Below are 13,882 nucleotides of genomic sequence, written 5' to 3'. Positions count from 1 at the left end.
ATTAGTACTCAAAAAAATTTAGTATGAATAGAGAGATCAGTTCCATATATGCCACAATTTATAACTCTTAAAATTTATTATAAATACTTAAACTAATAAATATATTTTGAATAATTTTTTTAAAAATCTCAGATTTAATTTAAAATATTAGCTTTAAAATGTTAATAAAAGGGTGCCTGGATGGCTTAGTTTAAGTGGCTGCCTTCGGCTCACATCATGATCTCAAAGTCCTGAGATTAAGGCCCACATCAGGCTCCCTCCCTGCTCAGTGGGAAGCCTGCTTCTCCTTCTGCTGCTCCCCCCGTTGTGCTCTCCTCTCCCCCTCAAATAAATAAAATCTGGCAGAAATTTATGCAGAATTTTTTAAAAAATCCTCCCTGAGGCTGTTAAATGTTGACAAATTTGTTATTATATGGTTTCCAAACATTTTTTGGGGGATGGCAATTGAAAAACTAAGAAAATTCATTCTCATTCACTAAGAAAAGTAAAGATGCCATATTGTCATAAAAGATAGATCTGGGTAGTTACAAAAGATGACGTGACGTATCTATTATATTTTGACATCCTATTACTCTAGCAATTGAATACACGTAAAAAATGTTCTTAATTTTATACTCATAACTTTTTTTTCTGGTATTTCATTCAAAAGCAGATCTTCAAATAGCATTTCACAACGATCTGCAACTGTATTCAATATATCTCTCTTCATTGCCTATGAAAAAACAAAACAAATTACAGTAAGAAATAAAACCCATTACTTTAGATTTATTTTGTTACCACCCTCACCCAACATAATGGACTTTCCTATATTAAATCACATCCACCAAAATAACGATACATCATTCCATTTTTTAATATCCATTTATTTAATATGCTTACTAACCCATTAACAGTTTAATAGCAAATTTGTCTCACCTTCATTTAAATAATTGAAACCAAATAAATTAATGAAATTTTCCATCTAAAGAAATACTGCTAGTGTTTCAAATTAGGAAATGTATAAGCATGATAAAAGTGCCAGTAAACATTTTTTAAATTTCTGAATATCCAGATTATAGAATACTACCTAACAGTATTTCGGATGAATACTTTTCCTGTTATTTAAAAAGTTTAATTTCCTGCCAAAGAAATGATTTCAAATGCACTAATATATCACAATTGTGGAGCACTGAATAAATTTGTATAAACATCAGTTTAACAAAGGCATTTTAAAACAGATATCCTACATATGAAAATCTTGGGACCATTACATGGTATATTTGGACTAACCAATAGATTGGGACTTGATTATCAGTTAAAATCAAATCCATAATTATGATATCTGAGATTGAGAAAAATTTTAGGATTTTTGAATGTTACATTAACATGCTTCTGTTTTTCATATACCAGTTATTCCTTTTGTACCTGCACAGCATCTTTAACCTTGGGTTTATTGCTATGGATATAGGCTCTGCATTTCACAGCACCCTTAAGGTTTACAGAGCCGCTGCAGATCTGGACTGTGGCTGTGGATCTGTGGTCTGAATTCAGAAGCTGAAAGACAAAATCTATTTAAGTTCTAATAGCCAACAATTAATTATATGAAACATTTAAACATACAAGCCATTTCTGAAGTGAGAAGAAATTTTTTACTGAACCAAGTGTTTGAAAATATTTCCCATAAATTATTAAAAGGCCTTCATAAGTTATATATTATTTTCTGAGTATTTTAAATGTACTCTGAAGTTAAACACAACTACATCTGAATCTTTTCTTACTAACATTACCATCTGAAATACCATTACTTATTTAACATATTCATTAAAAATATATTATTTGCAGATTACTCATATACTGCTAAGAGGAAAAGATATATAAAGAAGACATACATATATATATATGTATATATATATTTGGTATATCATCTATCTAGTAGGAGATACAAGATATACAATATAAGATTTACACAAAAATAACTGGAACACAGAGGTTGTGATAAATTTGGTAAAATGATAAGCAGTGTAAAGACACTCATTTATTTAAACACCATAGACACTTAACTTCCATAGGCTAAAAGTAATGCTATATGTTCCCCAGCAGCAAAAAGGCAAGTCAACTGTGGTTGTCACCAGAAAATGACATTAGTGGCTGTAAGTAGTCACACTTCCACCTTACAATCACATTCTTCTGTAATCTAAGAAGTGGTAATTCATGCTTGGTTTCAAGATGTTTCACAGATATTTTTAACCTTATTTTTTTTTTAAAGATTTTATTTATTTATTTGACAGAGATCACAAGAGAGGCAGGCAGAGAGAGGAAGGGAAGCAGGCTCCCCGCTGAGCAGAGAGCGGGATGCAGGGCTCAATCCGAGGACCCTGGGATTATGACCTGAGCCGAAGGCAGAGGCTTTAACCCACTGAGCTACCCAGGCACCCCTATTTTTAACCTTATTATTTTAATAAATGCCAAAACAAGGAGAGCATTAAAACAGTGAAAGTACTACTGGAAGCCTATAAAATCATTATGGAATCAAAAATTGTGATTTTTAAAACAAGATACTCCACAAATGAGACATGGCAAAAATAAAAATTCTAAGTAAACCTAGAATAAATAGGGTCAATTCTGAACAAAACAAGTCCTGCAACTTGTGAATAATGTTATATGTGCCTTTGCAATAAAGAATAATCAGGAACTGAAGAGGAAAAATGGTGAAGAAGCTGAAGGTCTTAATCTGTAACTACTGAAAGCGCATCAACAGTCAATGCCTAATGTAATTCAAGCACAGCTAGTTTGTTTTGTGTGTGTGTGGTTTTTTTTAGGAATTTAAACTTAAACATAGTTAAGTTCTTATTGGTAGAAAATTTGTCACAGACTAAATAGTTCAAAAGGTTCTAAATCTGTTTAAAAATGTCTTTCATCGAACCAAACAGCAGAGTGATAATATTCATATTGTATCTAGAATAAGCTTCCTATGATACTTGTAGAGATCATGGATATATCAATAAGCTCAGGGTGGAGGAAGAGTACTTGACTTCTCTTATTCACTATGCAGAATTTTATACTATTGATGAAACTATTCCATTTTGGAACATAATGCCCTATTTCATCTATTTAATATCTAACATATGTTTTATAGTATATAACACATTTATAATAATATATAATATAATGTAATATAACATAACATACAATAGTGCCCTTATAAATTAGGGCACTATTTTCCAAAAATGACAAGAGTATATATTACAGACTACACACACACACACCTACACCTACACACACATAAATGAACACTCAGAGAGTTTTCAAAAGATGTAAGGATTAACTTACTCCTTTCTGGTAGAAATGTACCTGTGTTCTACAAAGATCAATTCCTCTTGGTTTCTTTGGACTTTGGTACAAACTAGTTTACAAAGAGACTCTGGGAACCTAACTTGGTCATAAGTTGAGGAATTTCTGTGATGATGATATGGTATTTTGGAAAAGAAAAGATTCCTCTGGTTATGATGACCAAAAGAAACTTTACATAACTGGTAGCACTTGGGGTAGATCTTAAAGTACAGACAGGATTCTGACTGTCTGAATGACAGAGAAAAGATGGCATTGGCAAGACACATGGCTCAACGTTCATAGTAGCAAAGGCTACAGTCGCCAAACTGTGGCAAGAGTCCAGATGCCCTTCAACAGATGAGTGGATAAAGAGGATATGGTCCATACATACAATGTAATATTATGCCTCCATCAGAAAGGATGAATACCCAACTTTTTATCAACATTGACAGGACTGGAGGAGATTATGCTAAGTGAAATAAGTCAAGCAGAGAGAGTCAATTATCATATGGTCTCACTTATTTGTGGAGCATAAGGAATTAGACGGAGGACATTGGGAGAAGAAGAGGAGAAGGGAGTTTGGGGAAATCAGAGGGAGAGCTGAACCATGAGAGACTGTGGACTCTGAGAAACAAACTTAGGGTTTTGGAGGGGAGAGGGGTAGGGGTTTGGGTGAGCCTGATGGTGGGTATTAAGGAGGGCACATATTACATGGAGCACTGAGTGTGATGCATAAACAATGAATCTTGGAACACTGAAAAAATAAAGTTAAAAAAAAAAAGGACACATGGCTCATAAAATCAACACGATTTTAAAGGCACAGAAAGTAAACCTCTGAAACAGTAATTAAGAAATTAATGAGTAAGCATGCTGAGGCTATGAAGAGTCTTGAATTAGACTCTTCTAACTAGATAGTATAGAGCACCTAAGGAATTTTAAACAAGGAGACTAACACAATCAGTGCCTAACCCTTATATATAGTCAATAAATACTTAAAAAAAAAAACCCTAATAAGTAAATAACAAGTGAATGAATGCAAACTGTGATTCAGATAGGATAATCTGAGGTTATATGCAGGATACATTAGAAATATAGAAGATATTCCAAGAGATATACAAACAAAGGTATCAGGAGTTTCAGAAAAAGAATCACTTTGGACAAGACTGAATAGATAGAGACCAGTTAAGAGTTACTTGTAATAATACAGGTAAAATAATAACATTGTAAGGCTAGTGGCTTTAAGTCCATAAGGAAAACAAAAGATGTACTTAACACTGCAAAGTAAGAATCAACAAGACTTGATGAAAGTTGAGGAGGAAAGTGACATTAAATATTTATTGACTACTTATTACATATTAGTCATTTTGAAGTTTCCAGCTCGCTGACCAGTAGAATGATTGATAAGAAGATTTATACTGTATAATAATAAATATTATCTCTCATAATACTTATTATCTCTCATAATATCTCTCCTATTTTCCCACAGCCTACACATCTACCAACTCCAATTTTACCACTAAAATAATTTTAAGTAAATTAAAAAACCAAGAGGTCATGTAAGCCTATCTAGTAAAAAGCATCTAGGTACAGGAACAGTTTTAAAACAAGGGGCATATCTAAACTCAAAGGTAGTGAGAAGAGAAATTGAGAACACAAAGTTGAATGGCATTAAGTCCAACGACAATTTAGTAAATACTCTATTGTTAAAACAGAGAAGGAAGAAATTAAAATATCCTCTTATGCAAATTATTGTTAAGTCTATTTACTCAGTTAAAAACATATACAATATTTGTGTTATTTGTACAAAATATACAATAAAACATATCCTGTTCTGCATGCATACTTTTGGGAATAATTAGTGGCTTTAACTTTTTATTCTTCAAGATATCCAACTTTCAATTCTGAAAAGATGTATAATTTAAAACAACCATATACAAATATAAAAATTGCTAATAATGTGTGATTTTGACCAAATCAGAGGTGGTATAAACACACTTCAAAACTGAGTATATGACAACTCCTGGCACACCTGTGCACAAATCTTTTTAAGTCATTGGAACTAAAATTGGCTTATAAAACTTACAACCCAAGTAATCACACACATATACATGTTCTTATGTATATATTATATATATGCATGTTATAATATATATATATATTTTACACATATATTTTTAAATTGTTCTCTACTGGATGCTAAAATTTTAATTGAGGCAAAAGACCAAAAATAGGTTTTATTAAATATTTTTTTATTAAAATAATGTTTCTTGTAAATAAATTTCCTAGAACCAGACATTTTTTACATGTCACATTTCTAAAATTCTTTGACTCTCTAATTATAAACATAAAAACCGAAACAATTTCATTGTGATTATTCTAAAAAATAAATTATTTTAGATAAGTAGTATTTTAAAATATTTACCAACTGTGTGAGCACTCTGACATCAAAAGAATGACTAGTTGCTTGAACATTTCCTCTAGATTTTTTCTGAAAAAACACAAAAGTTAAAAACTAGATTACTGAGACTGGAGTAGAATACAAAAGACAATTTAGGAACTATCCTACATATATTAAGTAACTTAGAGGAAAAAAATCTTATCACTTGTTTTATATTGGCTTTTTCTACAGATATATGTCAATTTGTGTACTATCAATCAATGTGTACTCTTAAAAACCATTAATTCCCTACTTTTATTCCTCCAAAACAAGGATTGGCAAACTATGGCCTATATGTCAAAGCCAGACTACCTCTAGTCTTTGTAAATAAAGATTTACAGAATACAATCAAAATCATTCATTTACATGTTATTTGTGGCTGCTTGTTCAATTGCTGGAGACCTTGTAGCCCAAAGTCTAAAATATATACTATTTGCTTTTTTAATCAAGTTCATTGACCCTCGCACTAAAGGGAGAGATTACCAAAGCTCCTCTTCAGACATATCAAAGCTATTTTAGAAACCTGTATAGATTCTTTCTATAAAATGGCCAAATTCAGTCTTTAAACTGCTATCGAAGTAAAACATGTACCTTTAGTTTTAAGCAAGCAGTTTATAATTGGGAAATTAGAATTTAGATGACACTCCTTTCTTCAGATTTCAGGATTCCAATTAATTCAGAAATAATCTCCAATCATTTTCTGAAAAAACATTTATTTGCCCTTGACTTTAAAAGACCTTAAGGGGCAGGCGGGGAAAAGACCTTAGAAATAAGAAGTAGATGTAAACTGTTTTCAGGAAGGCAAGAACTAAAAAAACGTCATCTTCTATTTTTCCTCAAGCACAAATAATTTCATTAGTAAGCTGATTTTCTCTCAACTCACCTGTCCTTCTAACAGATCACCATCTTCATCTTTAACTTGTCCATTAATCAAATAAACACCATTTTCTATTTGCTTAGCCCAGCGTGCAAGTCCATTCTTAAAAGGAACACAACATGGATATCTTTCAGATATAATGTCATTTCAATTAATCTCCCTAGGGCCCACTTTTTTCCACCTAATAAACTAAAATGTTAATGTGGTAATCAGTAATGTGGTATTTATTTCTTGAGTTAACATTTTGCCATTTTTTTTCCTTCATATATTTTTTTAAAATGTCTGCTTATAGTTGACACACAATGTTACATTAGTTTCAGGTATACAACATAGTGATCCAACTTATTTATACATTATGCTATACTCACAAGTATAGCTACCATCTATCACCACACAACAGTATTATAATATCACTGACTATATTCCCTATGCTTGACTTTGTTCAGTCTCATAAACAATAACAAAAAAGTATATCCCCAAATTTTGGCAACTTAGCCATATTAAATAATAGTTTTTCTAATCTTTATCCCAAAATAACATTCATATCACACACTTAGGAGGCTTAATAAGTACATGATCAGAGTCAAATAAAAGTCAATAATTCCCATTATATGAAAAATGAGAAAAGAGAAAGAATCTCAAGAATCTATAAAGCAGTACTAAAGAGGAAAAAATAAGCAAGCTCCATTTGTTTCCACAGGAAAAAAGAAGAGAAATGAGATATGAATAAAAGAATGGTATAGAAATACAAAAGGGCTAAAAAGAAGAAAATAAAACTAAAGACCAAGAGAAAAGAAAAAGACCAAACAGTATACTTTTTATATAATTAAATTTTATGTGACTATATTTTACAATCTACTTAACTACATGTTAATCAACAAATATTTATGGAGCACCTATTATGCTAAATACATTAGTAATATAATGCTGTGCTATCTCTAAATTTCTAATTTGACTGGGGTAATACATTAGTCACCCATAATAATATCATTATAATTAGCATGCAATTTTTGAGAATTATAAAATGAATGGCATAGACAACCAGAATAAAAGCAGATTATCTGTTCAGTGATCACTACAGAAAATTTGTTTTGCCTTGATACCTTTGTATTTTTCTCCAGAGTATAGCTGACAGAAGTGGTAGAGAGCGGGATGTGAATATTAATATGAACTATACACTCTAATGAAAGCCATGAAGTTGACAGTCCATTTTGATACTTCCAATCTGCTGGTTTTGCTGAACTCTTTAGCAGTGGGGAAGGTGGAAAAACACAAGATATGTGACGTAGGTAAAATACATGGATCAATAAAATATCATAAAATGTACAACCTAATAACTCATACAAAGTGATATCTAACATATTTGGCCAACTTCTTTCATCACAGGGCACAGGTTAAAACTAAATAGAAATAAATCATGCATTAAATTCCCTATTCTTTAATACATTCCAGGCAGCCTTGGCAATTCCAACCCCCAGTGCTAGGGGGAAAAGAATCAGATAATTCATGTAGAATTCTGACAAGTCCTCTGGTTCTCAGCTGCAACTTCAACGGTGTCAATTTGGAAGCTTCTATGTGGAGCAAATAATCAACTGAGTGACTATCAGGTGCCAGATGTTCTCCTTTCTGTCCTATCCTTGCTAACACAATACTGTGAAGTTAGTTTTTCATATGGTTTTTAGACACCGTAGCAAAATTTTAGTCTGGATTCTTCTAGTAGGTAGCCTGCTTACTAGGCAATGTAACTACCAAAAGCCCAGATGCTTTTACTACCAGCCTCTCAGATATAACACTAAATGCATAAATAGGTAGAGAGGGCTTAAAAAAAATATTTGAACAATGAAAAAAAAAATTTTCCTTGCTTGTAATGAAATTAATCATACTCCAAAATAAAAAGTACAGCTGGTTGTGGACATTGATAGGAAGTGAAAGCACCAAAAATTATTAAAACTAAATAACTGAATTTTATTTTAAAAATATTTTGTAATACAAAAATCTTTAAAAAGCAATTTTTCTTACCTTTGGATCATGGATATCATAAGTTCGACAAAATATTCTTTATGGATTAAGGACAAAAATAACCAAAAAGGGAATTCTTCATAATCAAAAGAAAATAAGCCATCAAAAATTAAAAATAAAGTACATACATCTGAGAGTTTTTATAAAATCATACTTCATATACTAAAATATTTACACATATACATCTATATGTACGTTTGCACAAATACAGACAGAACGTGGAAATAAGCATATATATATTCACATTTTGTATAAACTAATATATATGTACACAAAAACTGCTTTGACTATAAAATTTGTGGTACTATTCCCTATTGCTTAAAATCCTGCTAATCACAATGAATAGAATGGAAGCACTTGCAAAATTTTCCTCAAATACACATCCTCTGTAACAAACAGGAGTGCTGGGGTGCCTGGGTGGCTCAGTCGGATAAGCAGCTGCCTTTGGCTCAGGTCACGATCCCAGAGTCCTGGGATTGAGCCCTGCATCGGGCTCCCTGCTCAGCGGACAGCCTGCTTCTCCTCTCCCTCTGCCAGCCGCTCTGCCTACTTGTGCTCTCTATCTCTCTGTCAAATAAATAAATAAAACAAATAGGAGTGCTGTTTTGAATGCAGTCAAGTCTGAAAATGTTCATTGGGTCAAAGGCCCAGTGTACATAAAACTTTTAAATACCAAAGGAGTTACAAGCTCAGCTTCTGCAGAAATGATCAGTTTTTGAATTTTGTCTTTTCAAGCCCTAATTTACTGGTTCCTCGCACCACTTTGCTTCCCTGGTGTGGCTGCTCCAGCTTAGGAGGTACTCTTGTCCCTAAAAGATGTAGAGAAAAGAACCCTAAAAAGGCTTTTAGTATCACTTGATCTCAGCTAAAGACATAAAAATGTCTTGGATGTCCTACACTGTCCAGCAGTTTGGAGGTGAACTACCCATTACTTTTAGTCATTATTTTGCCTAACCTGTCAGAGGACCTAACTGAACATTAAAAAATGGGGTAGTTGGCTGGTAAGAGCTCAGAAGCCCATTCCTTGCCACCTTTCTCAAACTCTGTAACAATCCTAAAACATGATTAAAGCCATTGTTACGGGGCGCCTGGGTGGCTCAGTGGGATAAGCCTCTGCCTTTGGCTCAGATCATGATCTCAGGGTCCTGAGATGAGGCCCTGCATCGGGCTCTCTGCTCAGCAGGGAGCCTGCCTCCTCCACCCCCACCCGCCTGCCTCTCTGCCTACTTATCGCTGTCAAATAAATAAATAAATCTATCTTTTAAAAAAGATAAATAAATAAAGCCATTGTTATTCTCATTATTGTTGGCAGTCCTGATTATGTATTATTTATAGAAAAAACTTCCAAAATACACCTGTTTTAAAAATACAATATTAATTGGAGCATCTGGGTGGCTCAATGGGTTAAAGCCTCTGCCTTCCGCTCAGGTCACGATCTCAGGATCCTGGGATCAAGCCCCGCATCAGGCTCTCTGCTCAGCAGGGAGTCTGCTTCCCTTCCTCTCTCTCTGCCTCCCTCTCTGCCTACTTATGATCTCTGTCTGTCAAATAAATTAATAAAATCTTTTTTAAAAAAGTTTAAAAAAAACGATATAAATTAATGTTTTGGGAAAAAAACTTGAAGAATATTATTTTGATATCATATACTTTAAAATATAAACTCCTAAATAAAAGATACTTTTTTGTGGAAGAACAAATGTGAAGTGTCACTCGTTCCGAGATTTCCTCTTCTGTGAAATTCCATAATCTCCTTTTATTCATAGATTTTTCCATAGCAAATACTAGCTGAAAGGGAACAAAACACACATCAACTTAATGCAAAATAAGAGAACAAAAGTAAGTGCAGAAAAAGACCATTATTATGACTCTAAGCTCCCAATGAGCTTTAAGATTCCATGATTCTATCATTAAATTTTGTTTTCTTCAAAACAAAGAGTGAAACTGATTATTAACCTTTGGATTCCACTTTTAGGAATCTATAAAATCTGGGTTCCAATTATAAAAATATAAATCACTGTCATTTATCAACTGACATGAGGAATTAATTTGGGATAATTAGCATTTAAGTTTAGAAGTATAGAATAAAGACTGTTTTAATTAGAATGAGAAATGACAAGTGATTTTTTTTTTAAGATTTTATTTATTTATTTGACAGAAAGAAATCACAAGTAGATGGAGAGGCAGGCAGAGAGAGAGAGAGGAAAGCAGGCTTCCTGCTGAGCAGAGAGCCCGATGCGGGACTTGATCCCAGGACCCTGGGATCATGACCTGAGCTGAAGGCAGCGGCTTAACCCACTGAGCCACCCAAGCACCCGACAAGTGATTTTTAATCTACAAAAATGAAGCATGTCACCCATTTGGGATTTCTTATGAACTACCACAAAAGATGTAAGGCACTATGTAAGTACATATAAAATACAGTATCAGCAAACGCAAAGTAAATCAGAAATAGCAACATACATTTATGCCACAAGTAAGAATTATAGAAACATATATTTCATATGAGTAGAGGGGTCATAAATTTGACTCTAAACTTCTTAATCATAATGTACACAGGGACAAGTCTAATCTGTTACCTAATTCATATGGTCCATAAACTGAACACAACTGATGAAAAGAGGCACAACTTTCTTGGTAATGATATCAAAAGAAATTTCTTCAAAGGTGATAGTAGGTAATATAACAAAGTTCTCAACAATGACCTTATGAGAGACACTAGTTTTATAAGGTTACTTCTTACAAAGTTCCTCACTATAGGCAGCAGAAGTAAAGTCAGAAAACAGACACTCAATAATGTCTTTAGCATTTCTTAGCATATAAGCCAAGCAGAGAGAGTCAATTATCATGTGCTTTTGCTTATTTGTGGAGCATAAGGAATAACACGGAGGACATGGGGAGATGGAGAGGGGAAGGGAGTTGGGGGAAATTGGAGGGGGAGACAAACCATGAGAGACTGTGGACTCTGAAAAACAATCTGAGGGTTTTGGAGGGGTGGTGGGTGGGAGGTTGGGTGAGCCTAGTGGTGGGTATTATGGAGGGCATGTATTGCATGGAGCACTGGGTGTGGTGCATAAACAATGAATTCTGGAACACTGAAAAGAAATTTAAAAATAAATGGGGGTGCCTGGGTGTCTAAGTGGGTTAAAGCCTCTGCCTTCGGCTCAGGTCATGATCCCAGGGTCCTGGGATAAAGCCCCACATCGGGCTCTCTGCTCAGCAGGGAGCCTGCTTCCCCCTCTCTCTCTGCCTGCTTCTATGCCCACTTGTGATCTGTCAAATAAATAAAATCTTTTAAAAAAATAAATAAATACAATTTTTAAAAATAAATACCATCATAGGTCTAGAAATACAGCATTTCTAAAATCTTGCTTGCTTGTTAGGAACAAAAATGATACAAAAGGAAAAGGAAAAGAGGACCAACTGTATCTCTCTAGCACTGAGGCTATGTTCACCCGATTCAATCCAGTGCCAAACACAACAGGATGCACAACCACTGCGATTAAAAACACATACATTTAGATATTTCAAAATGTCAAAGAAGATGAACAACTGTCAAAGATATGTTTATTTAAAATGGAAAAAACATCAGAAATTTGAGTAACTTGCCAGAGACAGGAATATTTCCATTTTCTTCCCTTTCTCCCTCAGGTACAAATTACAAAGATTTAATGAGGGACATTTGACAGGAAAGGTTATAAAACTGGAAGAATCTGTAGAAACTGTGATTCTTATTGGCTGCACACCAGAAAATGTTTTTTGGAGATTCTATGGGGTTTTACACTTCTCAAGATTATAGGGTCCCCCCTCTCTCAGGGTGGGAAACAACTTTTAGAAGGCTCCTTTGGATCCTGAGTACTAAAAGAGATGAAAGCTGCCTGCACAAAGTTTGCTTTAGATTTGGACTTAAGGGGAAACAGCTTGTAGACATTCATATTTATTTATAGAACTATGTTACCCAATTTTCTGATATGGGAATAAAAAAAAGAGGTGACTAATGATAAATACTCTGCCCAGGAATACAGAATAAGTATCTGATAATGTTTTACTCTCAGAATTGTGAGAAAATGGAACAGGTATAGCATCACAAAATCTGTCAATTTCACATTACAGCAATCACATGGAACTAGAAGGAAGCTCTAGCAGAATACTGCTATGGTACAAGAAAAACTGTTAAACCACTATAATTTGTCCTGTAATAGTAAAAAATTATCTTTAAACTTACAGCTGTTTAAAAATATATAGTTTTGATTAAAAATAGAATATTTCAGACTTACTCTACGCAGGGCATTCTGAAAATCATTTCCCATTTCTAAAGTTGTAATGATAAATACTCCAAGAACTAAAAGTCCTCCTGGTAGCATTCTGGACACCTAAAATTAGAAATATAGTATCAGTTAAAATAAGCATTTGTCATTATATGTGATCTTTTTTGTTTGATAAGCTAAATATTAAATCAGCAAACACTCACTGGGTCCCAACTATATGCACAGCATTGAGGTGGGAGCTTTGAAAAATGGGTTAAAGTCTTGAGAAATGGTTGATAACCTGAGGAATGAGGCATTATTATTATAAACAATCTTCCTAGAGTATCCTTAATTTTTTGCCTTTATAACTAAAGCCATTTAATACCATTAATAATGACACCTTTTAATCCTTTCTCATGAGATCAGATTGAAATATCTTCTAAAAATTTTTTAATGGCTTCTACTGTCACCTAAATAATATATAATTTTATCTGCTACTGGTATTTCAGACTCTCTAAAATCCAGCTAATCTGATATGCAGGGCCTCACTTGGCATTATTTTCCCTGAAATACCATACACATATCTGGCTAACTCTATACCTTCTTTCAGACTACTCCCTCAGCCTACACTAACTTTCCCTTACCTTCTATGTGTCTGAATTCTACTGAATACTTCAATGAAAGTCAGCTTGAGGAAGCTGCCTTCCCTGATACTTTGATCTCCCAACTCCCACAAGGCTTTGGTGTAGTTTTTCCCATGGAACTTATCATTACTTGTGTGCGATGGTCTGGAAGTTCTTTAAGGGAAGCCTGGGATTTAAAGAGAGGGACTCTGACCTGAATATCCATTGTTTCCTATTTTTTTACATTTACTTCAATTTTTTACATCTATTTATTATATTGGGTATAAATGTTATTTCCAATTTTTCTTTAAAATAATATTGTAAAATGCTAGCAAGACTTTCTATGTTCATGGGATTATTTGGTTAGAATCAA

The 13,882-nt window shown here is 33.6% G+C and overlaps 1 protein-coding gene across 2 annotated transcripts in view; it reads right to left on the bottom strand.

Moving 5' to 3' along the window:
* The window catches only part of ODR4 (odr-4 GPCR localization factor homolog), a 37,502-nt gene that overhangs the window by 15,332 nt on the left and 8,288 nt on the right, over window positions 1-13,882 (bottom strand). For both annotated transcript variants that reach the window (XM_004767968.3, XM_004767966.3), the window contains 8 exons: window positions 12,917-13,012; window positions 10,321-10,427; window positions 8,643-8,679; window positions 7,727-7,867; window positions 6,630-6,725; window positions 5,732-5,797; window positions 1,405-1,533; window positions 622-712 (listed from right to left, as the gene is read on the bottom strand). In XM_004767968.3, coding sequence (XP_004768025.1) covers window positions 622-712; window positions 1,405-1,533; window positions 5,732-5,797; window positions 6,630-6,725; window positions 7,727-7,867; window positions 8,643-8,679; window positions 10,321-10,427; window positions 12,917-13,003 — 754 coding nt within the window. In that variant the 5' untranslated portion in view covers window positions 13,004-13,012. The remainder of the gene's footprint in view (window positions 1-621; window positions 713-1,404; window positions 1,534-5,731; window positions 5,798-6,629; window positions 6,726-7,726; window positions 7,868-8,642; window positions 8,680-10,320; window positions 10,428-12,916; window positions 13,013-13,882) is intronic.

This window comes from Mustela putorius, unplaced genomic scaffold (assembly GCF_011764305.1).
Source record: "Mustela putorius furo isolate JIRA1106 unplaced genomic scaffold, ASM1176430v1.1 tig00537335_pilon_pilon_pilon, whole genome shotgun sequence".
Taxonomy (NCBI): Eukaryota; Metazoa; Chordata; class Mammalia; order Carnivora; family Mustelidae; genus Mustela; species Mustela putorius.
This window is presented reverse-complemented; position numbering and strand designations above follow the sequence as displayed.